This window comes from Halyomorpha halys, unplaced genomic scaffold (assembly GCF_000696795.3).
Source record: "Halyomorpha halys isolate HHAL.00 unplaced genomic scaffold, Hhal_1.1 Scaffold161.1, whole genome shotgun sequence".
In the NCBI taxonomy this organism is placed as follows: domain Eukaryota; kingdom Metazoa; phylum Arthropoda; class Insecta; order Hemiptera; family Pentatomidae; genus Halyomorpha; species Halyomorpha halys.
In genome coordinates, this window is record NW_027105190.1 from 882,260 (window position 1) to 906,206 (window position 23,947).

At 32.9% G+C, this 23,947-nt stretch overlaps 1 protein-coding gene across 1 annotated transcript in view; it reads left to right on the forward strand.

Annotated features, from left to right (window-relative positions):
- The window catches only part of LOC106678791 (titin), a gene marked incomplete in the record, with an annotated part of 234,754 nt that overhangs the window by 162,628 nt on the left and 48,179 nt on the right, over positions 1-23,947 (forward strand). The window contains 2 exon segments of the mRNA XM_067049221.1: positions 2,993-3,052; positions 7,607-23,947. Coding sequence (XP_066905322.1) covers positions 2,993-3,052; positions 7,607-23,947 — 16,401 coding nt within the window.

Here is a 23,947-nt window from a genome sequence, read left to right on the forward strand (position 1 = left end):
GAAATATACAAAATAGTTTGAAAGTATGTAAATATACCTTAATGTTTAAAAAAAATAAAACATGAATACCAATTTTTACATTTTTCTTCATGAATGGAAATAAATTTCACCAGCATTTAACTCTAGTTCAAAAGAAAAAAAATTACATATTTAATAGAAAACTGTGTGATAATAATATTTTACCTGCTTAAACTATTATATAAACTAAGCTATGCTTCATTATTTTCAACATTTTATTATGCAGAAATGTTTCTTTGGAGAATAACAGTGAGAAAAAAAAATTTATCAATAGAGTAAACACTTTAATGGACTATGAATTGGCTGTAAAATGTCCCTTTTCCTGTAAAGAGTCCCTTCTATTCAATATTTATATTAGGTAGTTATTCCCATTAATAGTAAGAAATTCCTGCTAATATTAGTAAGGTAATGTTGAAATTAAATGAAAAATAGCCGTATTATTATGTGATATAGTCCCTCTAGAACCATTAATGGGTACATTTCATGGTTTCCAGAGCATGTGGCTACACTAGCTTTAAACATAATATAAACAGTTATAAATATTAATATATGTATATACATGTGAATTAAGTATATATTGAAAACAGTAGGGAGGGTAGAGAGCCACTTCAACTTGGTATAATATAAAGTTACATGTGTATCTATGGTGAGTCCGAAAACAAAACTTATTAAGTAGCTAATAAGATGTGTAATTTTAACTTATTTAAATTTTTTTTTAAATTTAGCTGAAAGTGTTCAATAAACCAGACAGCCACAGTCAAAGTTGGAGAAAAAAAGGGAGGAACTGTGTTAGCTATTTTTTCAAGGAGCAATTATATTGAAAGCACTCCATTGTGAAATCTGTTAGTAGTATCCAAGTCCTGTTACTCTTACTTTATACCCCTTGGAGTAAATTGATCTTGCAAGGCAGACAGTGATGTCTTCTCAGGATATAAATGCCTCCACTTTTTTCCCATTGAAAGTATTATAATTTGCCAGTTCTGGGTAATAGGTAGTGGTGCTTGCTGCATTAAAAATTTTATTAATAAAAAAAAAAATTGAAACATATCCAAATACTTCTGTTGAAAGTTCTGAAACTTTTTCTACCACTTTGTACCATCATTAATCTACAGGCGGTTATGTTGGACTCTGCACCATAGATCATTTGTCTTCTTTTTATATCATATTGTACGTTCAATATATTATATATTGATTATGTACTCATTTACTTGTTTATATGGAAATGAAGTACAGAGCTTAATAAAAAAATGAAAAATTGATTCAGAAAATGAAAGTATAAGATAAATGAATTCCATTATGGGTCCCACAGACTTAGATGTTGTAGCTTAAAAAAAAAGGCATCTATTTCACTGGATCTATGTTGATAAGTATGATTGTGCTGTTGGCAAAGAAATGTTCTTTCATGTTAAGGCTCTGCTTTCTTAACTGTTTGCTAAATCCGACAATGATTTAGTTTATTTTGAATTATTTTTTTCTTAATACATTATCTTATTTTAACTGCTATATTTGGATTTTCCAATACACTTCAATTTTAATAAATGATTCCATAAAATTAGTATATTCCCAACTTTTTGTTGTGTGTTGGGGAGGATTTTATAACAAAAGTCAAAGAGTATGTGGTGATCTAACAGATGCCACTAGCAAACAGACCTCAGACAAAGGAAAGCCAAGCAGTACCATGTCTGAAACAGGGTTGCCAATAATAGTGATGTTTTATTCATTGTTAAAAATAATGAAACTTATTTTCTACAACAGTCTTTAGTTAATCATTTAATATTTTTTATGTCAATTTATTTTTTTGACAAACTTTTTATGATTTAGATATCAATAGAAAGGCTTATCAAATGTTAGTTCAATGCCATTACAACTACCATACTACAAACCTTCTTCCATCAACCCTTATCAAAATTCAATTTTGCTAGGATTCCCTTAATATCTGACATACTTATGGTTGATTTAATATTATAGTTTAATTAAAAATTACCCCCCATAAATTTCCATCTAATTAAGTTTAATTATTTTGAGCAAAAAAAATTATAATTGGTTTTTAGAACAAAATTGAAAATTGAAGAAAAACTTATTACTGTAATTTTTCTTAAATTACAAGCATGAATAGTTTACTAGCATTTCATAAATGTTTATAGGTCACTAAACTGTGGAAAGGATTTGAACTGAAAATTCCTAGCAAAAAGTTAAAACGTGACAAAAAAAACAAAAAAAACAGGGGAATTAAAATTTGTTTGCATATATAAAAGTAATTTTGAATTCACTATTGGCTGGTCATTAAACAGGCATTAAAAACATGCATTGAAATTAGCTGGACCTAATCTATTCCTATCCAGATTACCTATCAGAGGAACTAAGCACTTTATGTATCTATTTGGCTAAAGTTTCCCCATACTCTTAACTGAGGATGAAGAAACCAGGAAAAATTCAGTGGAATAACCTCTATTAATATATGTATATAATTAATGTAAAGGTATATAAATTAAATGAATAAAAAAATTAAAAATAAAGTAATTGTATTGTAATGGAGCTGAGATTGAGGGCACCCTTGAGTCCCATCCCTCAGCCCTTAATTAATTAATAAGCTCTTAATTAAACATGTTTGGGATAAGCTTGGAAGGCCCACCTAAAGCTGATGGATACATTGAAAGAGTGGGATGATACTGACCACTAGAAGGAATCCAAGTCCAGAAAATCCTTTTCAAAATTTATTATAACTATTTTTCTCACATTTTTGAAAAATATGTGGATTATATAAATGGGAAAGCCAAAAACTGGAAAGAGTACTTTTACTCTTTCTAGTTTTCTATTAGGCATCTTAAAAAAGAAATAAATAATTTATACGTCTAACGGGAAATCAATACATCTACTGAACCTTAAGACAATTTAATATCTATTGTTTTAATATTAAGATTAAAGTATGGATCAGCTTAAATATTTAATATTCTTGTTATTATTTTTGTCATAGAGATGAAAAAGACTGAGAAAAAGAGAAGAGAGATCAAGAAACAAGAAGTTGAAACAGAAGGTAATTATCAGTTAAATGAAGTTCACTCATTTTTTTTCTATGCCATTAAGATAATAAATAATTGAGAAATTTCACTATATCTACTATTTTTATTTTTGCGGCAATGTGGATTTTATTCATTTCTGACAGTATAACGTGTAATTTTATTTAATGCCAATACATTACTATTGTAATTTCTCAATAAGTAGTAATTTCTTATGGTTTAAAAAATAATAACAAAGACTTAGTGAGCCCGAAGGTTCAATACCGTTACCACCAATCGCTTTCTTCATACACTGGTCCAGTGATGTCCATTCAAACACAATTTGTTGTTTGTGTCTATCAGATCAGTCTTGACGCAATCTACTGACCTTCGCTTTGGTCTACTCCTCGGGGGTTTACCCATTTGTTCTGTGTTAATCAACATGTTAGGGATCCATTTGTTACTAAGCTCTACAACATTACATGCCGATCTTATTCCCCACAATACAACCTGAATTATGTTTACGGGGTACAGTTCCCTCAATCATGGTATATAAAATAAGATTAATTAAATTTATCAGACACAATTTTTCTGAAAAACTAGAAAACTATAACAATAATAGTAATAATCAATGGCTTTGAATACCTGAAGATTTGATGCTGACACCTACACACTGAGAAATCACCACCTACATAATTCTGTAGATTTAAAATAATGCCTGTTTCTATTCTCTAGACATTTGCCAGTCAGATTAGCACTGATTAACTTTTAGGGCTTGGTCTTGTGACTTTGTATTGACTTACTGATACCTATTAATTATTAAAATTTTATATTTAATGATGCCATCATTCAAATCAAACTATCATGGTTTTGCACCTATCTGTAATTAGAAAAATTATCTAATAATGCCCTTCATTCTTGAGATTAGTTTTTTATTAATACTACAATAATTAATGTATTAGTAGTAGTCTATACATTGATTTCTTAGTAATCATTATGAGCTGTTACAAATAAGTATAGCAAGAAAAAAAATATATATATAATCTTGATATTGTTTATAATGACCTCCAAGACACCAGGCTTATTTGGTCATTATTGTCATTTATCATTATAACCAATCATAATACATATATCCTGTAAATGTATTAAAAAAATTCTTTCTATTGAGTAATATTGCATTTTGTCTCACTATTTAGTCGATAAAATAAATTTATCTAATTATGGTTAAAGACTTCATTGTCACAATATAAAGTCTTCATTGTCAGATGTTCCTGAAGGCACTCCCTCAGCTTAACCACTATTTTTTTTACTAGTGTTATACATAAAATAATTTATTTGAATCAAACCTCAAGAAATTTCTTCTTCTTCCTAGTAATGCAGGAAATAGATCTAAAAAAAATTATTCCCTTTATTGGAGACTTATTTGGATTATAAACCATTTCAATACCTTATTAATTCATTGGTGGAGTGATGGTTTTTCTAACTTTTTAACGAATCCTTTTTTATACAAAATCTCAAATAAATGCCAAATTTAAGCCTTAATGAATGCCTAATTTAAGATATATATATTTTTAATTCTGGCCTATAGAACTGTGGCCTATAAGGCCTGTATCATTATTATAACAAGCTACTTAAAATTGAGGATATTCTAGAGTGACTAAAGTGAAACATTCTTCAAAAAAATTAGGGTTCGTCTACGTAAGGCTTTCTTATGAGTTCCAGGAAAGCCATCACTAAAACAAATCATTTATTGTTCCATTGGTCATCATAATATGTCAGTCGTTAGATGAGTCATTATAACCATGGTTGCTATACCTAATAACAAACAAATTGCTAAGGCTTTTAGAATCATATAATCAATATTTGCCCATTATTATATCAAAGATATAAAAAAAATAGACAGCATTCAGTGTGTGTGTGTATATATACATATATATTTATAGGTTCACTGTATATATATGTAATATTATATTTGGTTCATTTCAAAAATACAAATTATTTTTCTCTTGTACAATAACAATCTTAATTAAGTATAGTTATTGTATTTAAGACTAATAGGTTCTTTTATTTGTACCAAGTCAAAAAACATTTAATCTAATGAAAACAAAATTTAACATTGCAAACATAAAGAAACTTGCTCTTTGTTTATATTGTTATTTTAATTTTTGAACATCCATCTTCTTTTAAGACAAATATCACAATTTCACATAAACTAGATAGAACTGGATACTGAACATAACTCTATATCTATATGATTAAAACTCCGACTGCTGTGAGAGCACCAAACAATCACTGTGATTGACATCAATATTAAACATATTTAGCTCAAACTGAAACTGATTCCCTTTTGAAGTATGATTTATGTCATTCTATTAATATGAGCTCTAATAATCATGGCCTACCTTAAGGCAACAGAAAACACTCTTAAAAATTTTTAAATTACAAAAAATAATAACCATAAATCGACATTGAATAGAAAATATTATAAATAATCTTTAAAAGTCCATAATAATAGTATTAATAGAACAGAGTGTTGCCAAAAGTAATTTTGCTGATAAATGATTCTGCAAAGAAAGATCTCAATAAAACATTTTACTTTTGTTTATAAAACAAGGTGGTAAACATAAAGGTGCTATCTAATAAAGATAAAGGTGGGTAACAATAATGATCATTCAGTTGCAGTCCTAATTAATCAAAGATGCAAATTTTCAAATAAATTTGAGGATTTATTATTAAAAACTATGATGGAGTTCTTAAGTTTTGAAAGGAGTTTAACATAGTCTTGTTCACATAAAAGCAGTAATGTAGAAAGGCCAACAGAACCACCTCCTGTTTGCCTGTCATAATATTTGAACATGACTTTGTTATATCCTAATTTTTTATTTATTTTATTATAATCTGTATATATCAAAGCAGATCATTAGCATAACATTTACTAATTTAATATATCTATTCTAAAAATCATTAGTTTCATCTATCTAAAGTAATAAGTGAGATTATAATAGTTTGCTAAAAAAAATATTAATTATTAATATATCTTCAGTAAATATATTACTGGCACTGGTACTGGTGTTCGGTTGGAGGAACAAGTCCGGCAAGTGGGCCTAGTGGTCCTTGTTGAATGAATGTTTAACTGCCCCAGATGAGAATCGAACCCACAACGTTCCAAACCGAGCTCCCTAACCCACACAGCCATCACGTCCCTTGTAAATATATTAGCAATAGCAATATTGTATCACAAAATTTTATTGACAGTTTGTTATTATTGAAAAAGGGGATACTTCACAGCAAGAGTTACCTATAAAATATATTTTGAAAAAGAGAACTTAGTTTGTTTCAAACATTTTAAATAAAAAATACTAGCTTAAAAATATCGCCATATTTGACCCAATCTTAAATGTTAAACTTTACCTTAAAGCTTATTTAATGAACCATGAACTTCTCAAAGAAAAACTACATGCACACATTTTCATCATTAATTGACAATTAGAACAACTTTCATCTTAACTTACAAATGTACACTTGCTACTGTAAATACTTTATTAATAATAATTGTGATTTAATTTATTTTAAATTAAGTTTAATTTTAAAATTTATCATTTCTACATTAGATTTAATTTTGAATGTCTTATCATAGATGTAATAATTATCTTTATTATAACTAAGCTGTCATTTATTATTTTTTCATTTAAGCATGATGGTGTATATTTTGATAAATGTAATCTAACAAAAGATAATTGCATGCGCATGAACCAGGCATTAAACTGCTATACCCTTTGAATGGCTTAAATATCATTAAGCTTATTTTAATGCTTTAGCTCTGATCATTTTATAGCAGCAGCTTCTCAAATAAATTAATGAGTGTTATCAGAATTTCATCAGCATTGCAAATAATGTCAACTTCTAGATCAGCTTTTCCTTGCAGTTAGTTACAGGGCTGGTGAGTGGTATACTATCTTTATTTCTTTTTTCTCTCAACTTCTGTACCTCTCTCTTTTTCATGAAATAATGTATCTATTTAAATTAATACATTTTCTTTTAGTTTCTTACCCAACGTTGGCTTTTACCGCATGAATAAAATAGGTAGTGTGGAGCGTACAACAAAGTAATTCTATGCTTCTTTGGTATGTATCGCTTATTGGAAGCAACGCACTTAAACAACTAAGTCCCAACATTGCCAACATTTGCTACATTTTCATGTGTTCTGCAAACTCCAACATGCTATACATTTGCACAAAGCTCAATAATGTCTGTACTTCATAGCTATAATGCGATAAATTCAACTTATTTAATAATGTAATCACACATAAAATAATTAAAAGATATTATCATGAATGTGATTGTTATTATCTATTTTTTATAATGAAGTAGTAAAAATAAAGAAGCATCATTTTTCTTTAGTTTGATGATTTCTCATTATAGCCATGAAAATCATTTAGTAGAATGCATTAAACATCAGCTAAACTGCTACAGCACGGCCCATACTTTAAATACAATCCATAAAAAAATAACACAAACAATAACCATTGTGGATGTTTAGCATGTATTTCCTAACTTTATTCCAATATTGATTTCTTTGGATTGGTTCACAGAGATTCTTGAAGAAATGAAGAAGAAGAAAATAAAAGAAACTGAGAAAGATACTGAAGAAAAGGAAGAAGTAACCATTACTGAAGTTTCTGAAGATGAACAAGGTTCAACCTCTGATACTCAAGCCATTATTACTCAGCCTGAGGAAAAAATGAAAGAGGAAAAATTAGAAGAAGAAGAATTAATAATCATAGAGAAAAAAGAGGGTGGTGTTATGAGACAAAGGAAAATAATGAAAAAGATGTCTGAAGATGAGGAAGAGATTGAGGAGATAATAGATAAAGGATTAAAGAAAATCAAGAAAACAATAAAAGCCAGGAGGCCTGATATTGATGAAGTAACTATAGAAGATGAAAAAATTGAAGAATTGGAATTATCTTCTGACAAACCTGTAAGAAATTTACCTGTAAGTACTCCAAAAATAGTGAGTGAGACTGTTCCTGAGACAAGTTCAGCTTTATTGGGCGATACGTCTAACTTTTCAGAACATGCCAGTATGTCTCTTATTCCACATAATGTTCTTGCTAGTCAAGTAGTACAAAGTGAAGAAAAGGAAGAAGAAAGGTACTTACCTAGCATAATGTCTGCTAAGGCTCAACCCACCTTCGACATTAGAGAGCCATATTCCGTTAGTGAAGCTGGTGTCCATGGAACAATTAGGGAATTCACCGGCCAATTCAAACCTAAAACACAAGAAATAAAACCTGAATATCTTGTTAAAGAAGGTGTAGTGATTACTGAGACTAATGCTCAAGACTCAGTTGGAAAGACTGAACTAATTCAAAACAAAACTAATACAGCTCAAATATCATTATCTGCTCATGAGGCCATGTCTGTGACTGAGACCAGTTATTCACTGAAAGAAGGAAATATTGTTCCTTCTAAATTACCTTCAACAGTTAATGCTGGAAAGAACTTTATTCCTCAAGAGAGTTTAAATGTTACTGAAGTCCACCAAGCCCTTTCTGAAGATCTGTTGACAGATTTAGCTAAACCATTACCAGTAAAACCAAAAATTGATATATCATCTAAAGAATCTCTTTTAATATCTGAAGTTTTTGCTGAAACCAAACCTGATAAATATTTGCCAGAATTAATAGTACCAACAGAAACTGCAAATCCTACTTATGTTCAGAATGTTACAGCGACAACTGAAATAATGACTTTACCTGAAAAAGAGGGAGAATATATACCAGGGCGTTTACCTATTGGCAAAAAGGCTGGTCTTGGTTTCAATCCAGAAGATTCATTGCAAATATATGAAGAGCGTGTACATGAAAAAGAGGATGAACTCATACTTCATAAAAAACCAGATCTTTCCTCAGCAACTGAAGGAATGACTTCAAAAGAGGGTATCTCTGTTAGCATGATCCAACCTATTGAATCTGGCCGTATTCTTAAAATATTAATCTGTGAAAAGAAAACTGCTGAGGTTGATTTCACGAATAAAGAATCAATATTGACATCAGAGACAATGCCAATAGAATCAGAAGTAAAATTTAGCTCTGAAGAAGTTCCAAATAAAAAAATTGCATACCCTAACATTTCTGGATTAGAAATATCTAATGTTTCAGAAACATTTGTACAAGAATGTGAAGCTGTTTTCGAACCTAAGAAAACTCCAAGTACTTCTTATGCTGATGCTGCACTTCGTCCTCAAGAAACATTCAGTGTTACTGAAACAACTACTCATCAAGTCCCATCAGAATTTTCTGATTCTTTTAAGTATAAAACTGATACAGCAGCAACCTCTATTGAAACAGCTGAAGCCAAAGAAATTTCAACTGTTCATCTTCATGATAGTGACATCCCATTCAAGCCTAAAGAATTACCTCAGACTTACAATATTAGTTCCATTGAAAGTGAAAAACTTCATCCAAGAGGTGTTGTTACTTTTGAAACTGAGATTGCTGAAAAAGAGGGGATCACAGAAATCTTTAATCTCCCAGAAATGCACAAAGGTAAAACAGTTCCTACTCACCCTCTACAATCTCTTATTGTGCATGAAGCTGTTTCTGAAGGAAATACCGAAGAATTGAAAAAAGGTTCTTCTAAAGGCATAAAAGCTTCATTGACACATACACCACACCAAGAAACTGTAATTGAAATGGTTGTTTGTGGAGAAGATTATCAATCAAGGCAAGAGAAATTAAAAGTTGAAAAAACATCTGCTGATGTTATAGTTACAGAACATCAAGGTATTACAGTTACCGAGGTTGTTGCAGAAAATGAAGTTGAAGATTATAAAAAGAGTAAAATACCTGAAGGATCTGTGGCACAAAGTTATATACTTCCTAAAAAAACAGCAGTTCATTCAGAAACTGTTACTGAAATGTCAACTGCACCCTTTTATGAAGAAAAGCCGAAAGTTAGAAACGCGAAAACTGAACACAGCACTTTAGAGAGTATTGAAGTACTTTCCTTGCAAGAACTAGAAACTGAATCTATATTACAAAAGGCAATCAATCCAGAACAGAAATACGCAAATGTAGATATATATGAGGAAGTTTCAGGTATTTTAGTTGAACAAGTAATCAGTCATGATAAGGAGTTAGAGATAATTCCAAAAGAAAAATCAACTAAGAAAGCATTAACATCTTGTTTTTCAGGTCACAAAATAGCAATTCAAGAAGAAACAATTGTGGATATACATGTTGGAGAGGTTCAAAAACCAGATATAACAACTAGTAAAGCTAAAATAGAAAGTATGCCATTGCAAGAAGTGGTTATTACAGAAACAAATGTATCTGAAACAGAATCTTCTTTTTCTGAAAAACCTCAGTCCAAAGCTAAAACTGTTCAAGTTTCAGTGATCCCAGAAGAAGGAATTTCAGTGACTGAAGTAGTAACAGAAGAAAAAGATACGATTTACAGTCCTGAGAAACAGCCTGAAGAGAGAAAAGCAATAATGGATATCATAAGTCAGGAAGTAGCTCAAAAAGAAGAAGTATTTATTGGTCAACAAACTGGTGACTGGAAGCGAATATCACCAACTAAGGAACAAGCAGTTCTTGATCATACACCAATGCAGTGTGCTGTTTTTACTGAACAGTTGCCTGCAGAAACTGAAAGTACGTTTCTTGTACCAACTAAACCAGATGAAAAATCAGCAGAAATGTTATTTGAAAAAGGTGATTATATTAAGGTTACAGAAATTAAAGTTATGGATACAGAGAAACCTTTAGAAGAAACAATAAAACCAAAAGAAATGTTTGCCAGTTCTGATTTGAAATCTCATATGGTTGCTGTTAAATCTGAAATATCTACCAGTGTAGGAGTAGGAGAATTGTCTTCATTTACCCCAGAGGTCTCTTTGGCTCATGTTCAACAAACAGGATTTGAAAGTATTATTTTGAAAGAAATGTTGCCGGGAGAATGTGAAGATTTATATCAACCTTTCATTTCTCCTGACAAAAAAACTGCTGCACCTGCTTTTGTTGAAGGAGAAAGCATTTCTGTCAGCATTGTTACAGCTGAGGACAAAGAGGGGCCAATGTCAGTTGCAAGCCTAGAAACAAAAGTCGCATCAGCTGACCTAGGTAGCCACCCTGTAGCCATAAGCTCTGAAGTCACTGTCCAAAGCAGTGTCAAAGATTTAGGAGATTTAGCACCATCAACTGCTCAGGCTACAGCTCAGCACCTTCCTTACCAAACTCTAACTTTAGCAGAAACAAATGTTATTGAAACAGAAGGACAAATGGAAGACATGGTGAAACCAGAAGACAAGAAAGCAGGATGGACGTTTGAAGATTCACAAGTAGTTTCAGTAACACAAATTGTTGCAGATGATCAAATTAAAACATTTGTTCCTGACACATTGCCGAAAGAATATAAAGCTGAGACGAATATAACTGCTCATGAAATAGCAGAAAAGACAATTATCGTATCTGCTAATACAACTGGAGATGTGATCACAGAGAAACTTCCACAGAAAGCATCAGCCATTCCAGAACAGGTACCTTTTGAAGGTATCATAACATCAGAAGTATCAGTTGCAGAGAAAGAACAAGATTTTAAAACAAAACTGTCTCTTAATAAACAAAATGTGGAAACAGGTTTTGAAGAAGTGCACAGTTTAAATGTATCAATAGTTACATCGGATTTGAAAGAGGATGTTTTACCAATTCAGCCCAAACCAAAGGAAGTGACTGCATTTCCAGACATAGCTGGACAAGAGATAGCAGAAAAATCACAAATCTTTCCTGATATTTCACTGGGTAATTTACCTGCATTTGCTGCAGTTGATGCAAAGGCAAATGTAGAGCAGTCAGCTTTAGAGAGTTTATTGTTGGAGCAAGCTGTAGTGAGAGAAAAAGAAGGAATTTTCAATGTTCCAGCACATCCTTCTGAATTGACAGCTGACTTACATATAGTTGAAAGCAAAGGAATCATTGTTACTGAAGTTACTTCCGAAGACAAAGAAGAACAATATCAGACTAGTAAGCCTCAAGAAAAAATTGCAGTTCCTGATCTTATACCCCTTGAAATACCTCAGCAAACAGAAGTTATAACCTCAGATACTGCTGGTGACATTACTTCTGAAACAGTTCTTCCAATTTTGGCTAAGAGTTCCCAGATTCCCTACCACAGTTTACAAACCAGTATTTTAACAACAGGAGAGTTAGAAGGTACTGTTGACAAATTTATTAGACCTGACCAAAAAAGTGCCGAACAAAATTTCGAGGGTGCAATTAGTGGTATTATTGTATCAGAAGTCAATGCTGAAGACCGAATCAATACTTATGATGAGATCAAACCTCAAGGCGTTTCTGCCAAAGCTGACATCACTGGCTCTGAAATCGCTACTAAATCTGAAGTATTTATTGGAAGTTCAATAAAAGAGTTCTTGCCTTTAGATAAAAACGAGGTGTATGCGACTAGAAAACATTTGCCCTTTGAAAGCATTGAGTCCATAGAAGCTTCATTTGCAGAAAAAGAAGGTACATTTATCAAGCCTCTTATACCTGATGGTAAAAAAGCTACAGTTGATTTTGTTGAAGAAACTGGTGTATCTGTCACTCAAATTGTAACTTCAGACAAAGAAAAAGCTCTCACTGAAACTATGCGTGCTGGAGAAGCTCATGCTGAACTTGGTGTTTCAGGGCATAGCATTGCAGTAAAGAGTGAAGTATTAACTGAGAGTTCAGCAGAGTTTATTGATATTAAAAAACCGATTGCTCTCAAGGCTCAGAGAGATCAGCTTCCTCATGAAGTTTTCATGACTGAAGAAACCATTATTAGAGAAAAAGAGTCAGTTTTTCTTGACCAGCCCAAGACACCGAAGCAGTTTGCTGAAAGATCTTTGCAAGAGATACATGGTATCAATGTTGAAGAAGCTATAGCTTCCACAAAAGAGGAATACTTTCCTGGAAAACCACAACCAAAAACTGCAAAGGCTGGTTTTTCGGTTCCGGGCACAGAAGGTTATGAAGTGACAGAGGTTTCCACTGAAATTGGTATTGGACCATTGGAAGAGTTTAAGGCATCTCCAGCTCAAGGTTTGTTACACCAAACACCCTTTGAAAGTATTCAGTTGACTGAATCTGTGGTACAAGAAAAAGAAGGAATTTTCACAAAGGATCTGAAGCCAGAAACAAAAATTGCTGATACTGTTATCAATGAAAACACAAGTCTACAAATTTGTTCTCCCATGTCTAATTATAAGGAACAAGAACTTGTACCTGAGACCATGCCTAGTGCTAAAAAAGCAGTACCTAATATTGACAGTCGTGAAGTAGCTGAAAAAACAGAACTTGTAGTTGGTCTTAATACTGGAGATTATAAACCCGAAAAACCTCTTTGTTCTGTTGCAGTATCCGAACATTTAGCTTTTGAGACTATTAGCCAATCAAAGGTTCTAATTCAAGAATCTGTTGGATTGACAGTAAAGGAGGAAAAAGCGGATAAACGGACAGCGCATATTGGTTTTGAAGCAAGTCCTACTGTAACTATATCAGAAGTTATTATGGGAGACAAAGAAGAAATGTTTAAACCAGAAGAAATGCCTGGAAACCGCATAGCTGTTGCTAAATTAACACCAGCTCAGGATGTTGCAGGACAGTCTGATGTTTTAACTCTAACCAATGTTGGTGAATATAAAAATGTTATTCCTGAACTGCAAATAGCTGAAGAAAGTCATGAAGCTGTCCACAGTATTATTGTTAGTGAACATCACTCACAAGAACAAGAAGAAGAGTTCACAGGAAAATTTAAACCAGTGACAAAAAAAGCTGAGCCTTCTATAGTGGAAGGGAAGAAGGTACAAACAATTTCAGAAATTATTCCACAAAGTAAGGAAGCTCCATTAATGGCTTTAATGATTCCTGAACAAAAACAAGCTGTCCCTGAAGTTGTATCTCAGCAGGTTGTTGAAATTATTCAAACATTTACTGAATCATCTACAGGTGATATTGTTACCCACACTGAAAAAATAACAACAGCATCTCAAGCTCATGTTCCATTTGAAACATTTATTCAGCATAAGCCATTTGTTCAAGAATGTGAAGAAATGTTTAAAACATTTTCCAATTTTGTGAAAAAGAGTGCAAAAATTAACTTTGAAGAAGGACAGTCCGTAACTATAACTGAAGTGGCAACAGGGGAAGGTGAAACTCCATATATTGTTGAAGAAGCTCCAGAAGCTCATTCTGCTCAGCCAAATGTATCAGGAGGAGAGATAGCAGAACAAAGTGTAGTTATTACTGAAGTTGGGCTTGAAGACTTCGAACAACCTAAATTGCCTGTAGTTCAAGCTGTATGTGACCACATTCCTATGGAAGGAATAGTTAAAAAAGAAGTAGTTGTTGGTGAACAAGAAACAGAATTTATTGGAGAATTTAAGCATCCTCTCAAACAGGCAGGAATGTTATTTGAAGAGGAAAAAGGCTTAACAGTTACTGAAGTGGAAACTCAAGAAAAAGAGGGTTCTTTTACTGTTGCAACAAAACCTAAATTGTTGACTGCATCACCAGATGTATCAGGTCAAGAAGTTGCTGAGACATATCAGGTTGTGGCCAACACAGCACCATCTGATCTTCAGATTCAAACTGCAGATATGGCTACTGCAAGTATAAAACAGACTTCACATCAAAGTATTGTACAAACTGAAATAGTAGCTCAGCACCAAGAAGTGGAGTTGAAAGATAGTGTAGAAATAAACAAAAAACAAGCTGGAATTAAGATGGAGGAATCTGAAAGCGTCAATGTGCTAGAAGTCCATGTTGAAGATAAGGAATATGATTTTGAGGAACAAAGTTTACCAAAAAAACGAATTGCTGAAAAGTCAGTTATTAGTCAAGAGTCAATTCAGCAGAGTGATGTTGAAACAAATGAATCACTGGAGCCTTTAATAAAAGAGTCAACACTTCCAGCAACTGCTCACACTGAACACATCGCCCATCAAAGTTTAATTGTTTCTGAAGAGATTAGTCAAGAAAGAGAAATGCTCTTTAGTGATAAGTTTTCACTAGTGAGTAAAAAACCATTAATTGACTTTGAAGAAAACAGAGTCGTAAGCGTAGAAGAAGTTTTTGCAGTTCAGAAAGAAGAACATATGACTAAATCACTAAAAGTTACTGAAGCAACAGCAGAAACAGGTCTCGTGTCTCATGAAGTATTAGAACAGTCCCAAGTTATTCCTGAATATAAAACAAGTGCACTAAAAGATGAAAAAACAGAAAAAGTTTTTGCTAATCCTGAAACTTTACCCTATCAGCCCCTTATTCAAATTGAAACTCAAACTACGGAAAAAGAAAAAGAATTCACAGATAAATTGATTTTAGAAACAAAAACTGCCCATGTAGTTAGTGAAGTTAAAGAAGGAATCACAGTTCAAGAAAATATATCCATTGACCAAGAAGAAAATTACCAACAAGAATCTCCTCAATCACTAGTTGCAAAACGTGAATATCTTCCTCAAGAAGCCATTCAATTAACTGAAGCTGTAGTTTCCTCAGGTGTATCACAAATGGCTGAAAGCAGTCAGCCAAAGAATTATTCTATTCAACCATCTCAGCAACCATTTGAAAGTATTCAAACTATGGAAGTTACCCATGAAGAAAAGGAAAAATATTTCAAGGATACTTGGAAACCAGAAACATCACAAGTTCAGCCTGTTGTGCAAAGTACAAAAAATATAATAATGACAACTGAAGTTATGACTCATGAAAGTGAAATGGATGTTAAATCTTCCATTCCACACAAAGAATCAGCTCATCCAGATGTTGAAGATAGAGAAGTTGCAACCAAATCAGAAGTTATTACTGCTTCTCTTTTAGGCCCCCTTGAAATCCTTCAACCTATTCCTTTATCCGCTAAACAATCCACATCCATACAACAGCACTTGACAGTGACAACAAATGAAGTTGGAGAAACTGAATCAGCTCTTCCTGAAGCAATAACTCCAGTGACAAAAACAGCTGGTTTTCATGTTGAAGAATCTTCAGGGAACCTCATTGTTACTCAGATTCAACCACAAGATAAAGAGGGTGAGTGTATGTGTGAATTTTCTACCGAGGCAATTACTGGCTCGGTTGATTTTATTCCTAATACTGCATACAGCAGTGAGGAAGTTTTGTGTGATGTACATTTAACAAACTTGGCTCAGAGCCCAAGAATTTTAATTAAGGCAAACCAACACCATTTTTCACATGATTCTGTACAAGTTCAAGAAAATTCAACTGTTGAAGTTGAAGGTAAGTTACCTGATACAAGTAAACCTGATACAAAACAAGCCAAAGTAACAATTGACACACAATCTATTCCATCCATACAACAGTGTACAATCCATGAATCAGAGAAACCACTGCATGTTGAGAAAGTACATGACAGAAAAGCCATACAAGAGCTAATTGAAGCTGAATCTACACAAGTATATCATACAGAAATACTAGACAGCAGCAGCTCATTGGTCTTGCAACAACCTGACACTAGAATTGTAGACACAAAGCTATCAATCAATGAAAGTCTCATTGTTACAGAATCACAATCAGAGGAAAATCCAGTAATATTTTCAGAAACACTCAATAAAACTAACCAAGCCAGTGCTACTTTGAATTTCACACACACTTATCCAATAGCTATTGGTGAAACACATACACAAGAAATGACTCAAGTGATAAATACTGAATACAAAGCTGATGAAAAAAGTGCTAATATAGATCTTATAGCACATCAAAATACACTCATAATTCAAAACACTAAATCAGATTACAGCATTAGTCAATTAGAAGAACACAAAACAGAACCCGTAACAGCTTGTGAAACTGTACCTTCCAATGAGGTCCCAATTATTGAAGAGGTAATACCATCAGAAAATACTAATGATTTGTTTGTTAGTACAATACCAACTGAATTCAATGCTAGTCCTAGTGCCATCCCAAGACATGCAGCCATTACAGAAGAGACTAGTATCATAGGCAAAACAAAAGATATTAAACCTCAATCTGAAACAAAACTACAAGCTCTTCCAGATGTTATTGGAAATATTGGACTTTCAACACATATGCCTATCATACTTGATAATGTTAGTAACTTAACACCTATTAGAACAAATGAAAAAAAGGCTAGAACAGATATAGCACCTATTGAAGTAGCCTTAACTGAGGAAACTCATGTAGAAGATACAACCCAAATAATTTCTGAACATTTGGAAATAAGAAAAGAAAGTGCTTCAACAGATATTATTGGAAAAAATGTTGCATTAACTGAAGAGATTATTATTAAAGAAGGGACGAAAAATCTAGCTATAGAAAAAGAAAGAAAACCTAGTCAAGCTGAAACAAATTTTACTCTGCTGAATGTTGCTGTAACAGAAGAGCAACACGATGAAACACTTTTAGGAGATTTTATTCAGCTGAAAAAAGATGAATCCAAAGCTGGTATGTTTATTGAAGCCATGTCCGTGGCTGAAAGTCAAACTTCTTTACTTCATGAAAGTACCAAAGATATTGTGTCTAAGATGCCAGCAATATCCAAAGCAACCAAGCAGTTATCCACTGTGGAAGGCATTATTTCTTCTGAGATAAATCCAGAAGAGTCTCCATGTACTTATACCAAAGAGGTCTGTTCTACTTCAAAAGGAATTCCTAAGTTTGAAACAAGAGAAGTTGCTTGTACTGGAGAGGTTTTAGTAGATACGGCTTTAGAAAATTTAAAAGATTTTAATATTCCAAAGACTAAAACTGCTTCAGAATCTTTTACTGAAAGAACATTGCCAATGCAAGAAGAAATTGTAGCAGAAGAAAGCATTAAAAACTTAAATTTAGAAGATGAAACTAATCTAGAGGAACCGACAGTAAATATTACAAGTCATCAATTTGTTTTGAATGAAGAACAAGCTACTTCTCAGCAAAGCATTACCGAGTTTGAGGTTTCTTTGGCACAGAGTAAAAAAGCTAGCACAGTCATTGATAGTTTGATGCCAATAACAGTGGATGCTATTACTCCAGTCGAACAAGAAAATGTTTTAGTAAAACAAAAGCTTACTAATGTCTCAGAGTCAACCATCTCTATTAATAAGCCTCTCAAAGCACCTTTGACTCATACTACGTCTGTAGAAGATCATTATGAAATGTTGGAAAAAGTAACTGATGAAAAAGCTACAGCTAAATCAAGGTTTTCATCATTAGAAGTAGCAGTTTCAGAGCAGATGATTCCTGAACAAATTCCTGAAGATTTCAAATATTCTAAAAACGATCTTACAATGAATATTAAACCATCCACAGACATGCCTTTGAGGAATGTAGCTATTACGGAAGAAGCTGTTAGTGAATGGTCAACTGCCAAACTTAAAAGTGAACCAACGAGAAAACCATCTCTAGCTGAAGAACATATTTTGTCCCATTTAGGACTCCAGTGTGAATTTCCAACTGCCTTAGAAGGTATTTTACCGGAATCAGAAAAAAACATTTTTTCTGCTGTAGAAGCTACCAAAAATATAATATCTTCTGAGGGACTTGTTATATCTAGTAATTTACCGGAATCTAGTTATGAGGAATTGAAATTACTTCCTCACGATATAGTTAAAGCTATTCCTGATGTAATTGAAATGAATATTCCAGCCTCTGAAAGTACTTTTGTTTTAGAAAGTACTACTTCTTTACTTCCCAAAGATGAATCTAAAACTGAGTTACAATCTAAAAGAATCATTGATGGTCTCCAGATTGCTACAACTTCTGAAACTCAGGTACAAGAAAATGTTGGTGATGCAAAATCAACAAAATTTGAGAAATCAGAAGTACAAAATTTCCATCTAACAACTCAATCTTCTATAACTACAGATGAGGCCATAATTTGTGAATCAGTTCAACATTTGCAAGAAAATAAAATAAAACAGGAGAAAGCAAGAAAAGAATTCCTAATAAATACTGAACTTATTACCCAAACCCAAGGTGATTTTGAATTTTCTACTAACCTTCAGACTATGCCAATTACTGACAAAACTGCAACAAAAATAATATTACCACATTCAGCAATTTCTATTGAAGAGACTATCAGTGAGGCTATCTTTGATAATTTATCTGATAAAGCTGTTAAGAAAGCCTTAGCTGAAAAACAATTTGAAGAATCAACTGCTTTAATAACTGAAGAAAGAGACATTCATTTTCCAACAGACATCCTGAACATACCTAAAACAACTGATGTTCAAACAGCTACTACAACGATTAAACCTTATGAAGCCGCAAGCACAAATGTTACTGAAACTAGCTATAATATAGTACCCTTAAACATTGAAATAACCACAGACCAAGTAGCAGAACATGGTATAGTTAATATCCAAGTGCCACTTGTAGAAGAAACTAATATAAGTTATACAACTGGTAAATTAGCTGATGAAAAATTTAATAAATGTAAAGCATCTCCAAATGTTGACACATTTGAAGTGGTTTCAACCTCAGAACTTGAAACATTGCATCAGACTGATGAATTTGTTTCTAAATTTGTTCCAAAAGAACACAAACCTGATATTAGTGTAGATAGCCTTCTTGTTCCGCAAACTGAAGAAGTTAATCTCACAGATATGACCAATACCTTGCCTAAACAGAAACAACCAACCGGTGCTACGGGAAAGCTTGAAATAATGGATCAGATGTCAACTATTGTTGAGCAGATTACCTCAGAGGAGAGTCTAGGTGAAGTAAAATTGCCTGAAAGAATAAACCAAACTCATGCAGATATTGAACTGGAAGGTCATATTCTTCCTTTAAAAGAAAGTCTTTTTTTTGAAGAAAATACTTCACAATTCAAAGAAATAAAACAAAAAACAGATAAAGCTCTTAATGTTTTTCAATCTGGGGAGGTTGCAGAGGTTTTGACTCAAGAAGTTACTGGTGAGTTTACAACAATGCAACATAAACTACAGAGAGCATCAATAGACCTATCAGGGCATAAAATACCACTAATCCAAGAGTCCTTAGTATCTGAAAGTAGCGAGATTTTTAGAAAAAAACAGGATACTCAAGAAATAATTGCAAATAAAGATTTTGAAAGCCCCTTAAGGTCAATTGATGTTGTCGAAGTGACACCATTAGACATAGAAGAAAAAACACAAATAAAACCAATCACATCAAAACAACATGCACAGTTAGAGTTAATTACACTTCAAGAGATTAATATCACTGAAATGGAAGTAAGTGATGGTACATACCCATTAATAAACAAGAAACAATCTGTTGAAACAATGCAGACACAGCTTACTCAACCCCATACCGTAGCATTAAAGGAAGAAATAAACATTACAGATTCCATCAGCTCTACAGACCATTCACTACCTGATACTTCATTTATAAAAGTAGGTCTGGAAAAATCCAAAGATGTACCAGTAATGACTGAGGTAAGTATTCATGAAAAAGAGAGTCAAACATTAGATATAGTAAATCAAAAAATGTATCAATCTCATAAAGCACATGTTACCATACAGGATGATATACAAAAAAATATTGTATCAGTAAAAATGGATACATCAGAAACTCATAAATTTGATGATTCACAAACACCTACCACACAACATAATATTCTTGAACAAACTATAAAACCTTTAAAACTTCTTTCTGAAACCAATATAGGTGATGTAATTCCAAACCAGGTAGTTGAGGCAGATGTGACTGAAGAGGAGTTGGTACAAGCAACAACAAAAGAAGAAATCATAGAAGGAACTGCAGCCACTGAGAAAGTAGTAATAAAAAAGAAAAAGTCAGTGAAAAAGAAAGAGATCATCGAGGTAAAAAAAGAAAAGCCTGACGAAGAACTTCAGGAAATAATGATGGAATTGCCACAAGAAAAACCCAAAGAAGTCATTGCTAAAAAGAAGCCTTCTAAGAAAAAAACAGATAAAGATAAAGTAGAAGCTGAAAAAGATGGCATAGAAAGGCCAGAAAAACCCCCTAATATTAAAGAAACTATTGATGAAACTGAATTTTTTACAGGCCAGTTGCCAGTTGCTGAAGTGCCTCAGGTAGTTGAGGCAGACATTACTGTAGAGGAGTTAGTACATCCAACGACAAAGGAAGAAATCATTGAAGAAGCAACAGAGGTGCCTAAGGAAATTCCGATGAAAAAGAAAAAGCCTGGGAAAAAGAAGGAAAAGGAAGAGATCATCGAGGTGAGTAAAGAATCAGTTGAAGAAAAGCCTGAGGAAGATCTTCCAGAAAAAATAATGGAAGTGCCGGAAGAAAAACCCAAAGAAGTCCTTGTTAAAAAGAAGCCTTCTAAGAAAAAAACTGCAGAAGATAAAGTAGAAGAAACACCAAAAACTGAAAAGGTTGATGCAGGAAAGCCATTAAAAGTAAAATTGCAGCCTATTAAAATAGAGAGAAAGGAAATTAAGACTAATAAATTGGAAATTTCGAAAAAACAGGATGATACTCCTCAGTTTGCCACGATTAAGTTAAGAAAAGCTTCCATCACACCTAAGAAAGAAGTAGAAACTCAACAATTTCCAAAATTACGTTTGAAAAGTAGAATAAAAAAGTATGAATATCCACCTCCGTTGCAGCACTTAACTGTAACAGAACTTACACCCCCTGTTTTGGACAATGGTATTTTATCAAGAAATTACGAAGAAGCATTAAAAGTGAAGAAAAAGAAAATTAAAAAAGTAAAACTTCCTGAAATTGAGAAAACAGAAACAGAAGAATACAAACCTTGGGATGAAACTGTAAAAGAAAAGCAAGAAGAAAAACCGGAAAAAGACAAGTATGAAAAGTTACCAAAAGAACTGAAACCTGAATCAGAAAAGGAAAAGCCTTCTATAGTAAAAGGGAAAGGAAAAATACCAGAAGAAGAAGTTCCACAGGAAACTGTTTCTCTTAAGAAGTTACCATTGAAAAAACAAGAATTAGTTGAAGAAAAACCGATTCAAACTAAAAAGCTGAAACAAGAGCCATTCCCTCAACCTGTTGAAGAAACAAGTATCGATTTTGAGCTTAAGCCAAGTAAACCTATTGATACTGGTTTCCCAGAAGAAACTGAAGAAATTACCAAGCCAGAGGTAAAGGAAACTGAGGAAACCAAAGAAAAAGTAAAGAAAATTAAAAAACCAAAAACAAAACCCACAGTTCCGGAAGAAGTACCAGAAGAAAAGAAAATAATTCTTGGTAAAGGGAAGAAAGCTTCTCCAGAACCAGAAGAGGAAATAACTTTAAAGAAAAAACAAGGAGTTCTCCCCTCAGAAGAGCCAGAAAAAATCAAGTTAAAACCTTTTGATAAAGAAAAACCAAAACCAGAAGAGACAACTAAAGAGATCACTGTTGAGAAGCCTCCTCCTTTTGATTTGAAGCATGAAGAAACTACTTTAGAACCAAAAGTTTTTAAAGATAAAGATAAGAAACCAAAGAAAAAGAAATTAACTACTAGAGATACAAGTGATGAGGAAGTTACCAAAGAGGAACCTACTTTGGAAGAAAGTAAGCCGGAAGAAAAACCTACAAAGCCAGAAAATAAACCTCTAGCTCTGAAGAAAATGGAAAAAATTGAAGTGAAAAAAGTTGAACCTAAAAAGATGAAAGTAGAGGATGTCAAGCCTGAGGAACCATTTTCCATAAAATTGAAGAAGGTAAAAGTTCCTGAAAAAAGGGAAGAAAAACCAAAAGAAGTACAAAAGATTCTACTCAAAAGTAGAATTAAAAGGATTTTATATCCTCCTAAAGTATTGTGTTTGAATGTTACTGAACTTGTTCCACCAATTTTAGAAAATGGTATATTATCACGAAACTATAAAGAAGCCGAAAAGCTGCCAAAAAGGAAATCACTAAAAAAGAAAATGCCTAAAAAACCAGAACCTGAATTAGAGGCATATGAACCTGGTGAGGAAGAAGAGAAACAAATAGTGCCTGAAGAGAAGGAAGAGACTGTTAAACTACCAGCCCCTAAAGAGAAGCCTGAAAAAGAAGAAGAAGAACCAAAAAAGATAGTTCTTGGAAAAGGAAAACTTCCTGTTGAAGAAACTGCAACAGATGATATAAAACTGAGAAAAGTTTCAAAGGGACCAAAAGAAGATATTGATATAACCGATGTTACCAAGAAAAAGGAAGATGAAACAGACACCAAAGATAAAAAGGTTCGAGATTATCCTGAAGTTGAATTAAAACCAATCGATACTCCTGATTTCCCTGAAGAAGAAAAAGATGAACCAATTAGACCTCAAGAAACAGAAAAGCCTGATGAAAAGCCAATTAAAAAACAGCCTACAAAGAAAGTGAGAGAAAAACCAACTAAACCTGATGAAGAAGCTCCTGAAAATAAGCTGGTTTTGGGGAAACCTAAGAGAAAACCATCTGTTCCCGATGAAGAAATATCATTCAGGAAACCATCATCAGACAAACCTGAACCAGAAACGGAAGAAATAAAACTCAAACCAATAACAAAGGAAAAGCCAGAAGAAGATAAACCTGAGAAGGATCAGGAATTCACAGGAACTGTCCCAAGTAGTGATAAACCTGATGAAACAGAAAAAATTCCATTGAAAAAGAAATCTATTAAGAAAAAGCCATTAGTAGAAAAGAAGAAGGATGAAGACATAGTAAAACAGGAGGAATTACCAGAAGATACCCCAGATGTAACTCCAGAAATACAAATAAAAAAGAAATCTTTAGTTCCAGAAGACGAGAAAGAATCATCAGTCACAAAACCTAAAAAATCTAAATTAGTGCCTCAGAAAATAGAGAGAACAGAAGTTAAACCTACTAAACTTAAGATGCAACAAATGGAACCAGAGCAACCGCTGTTTACAACTGTTAAACTACGGAAAGCATCAGTTATACCAAAGCCAGAAACAAAACCTACTGAGGTAATTAAAAAGCCTTTGTTGAAAAGTCGTATTAAAAGGATTCCTTATCCTCCTCAAG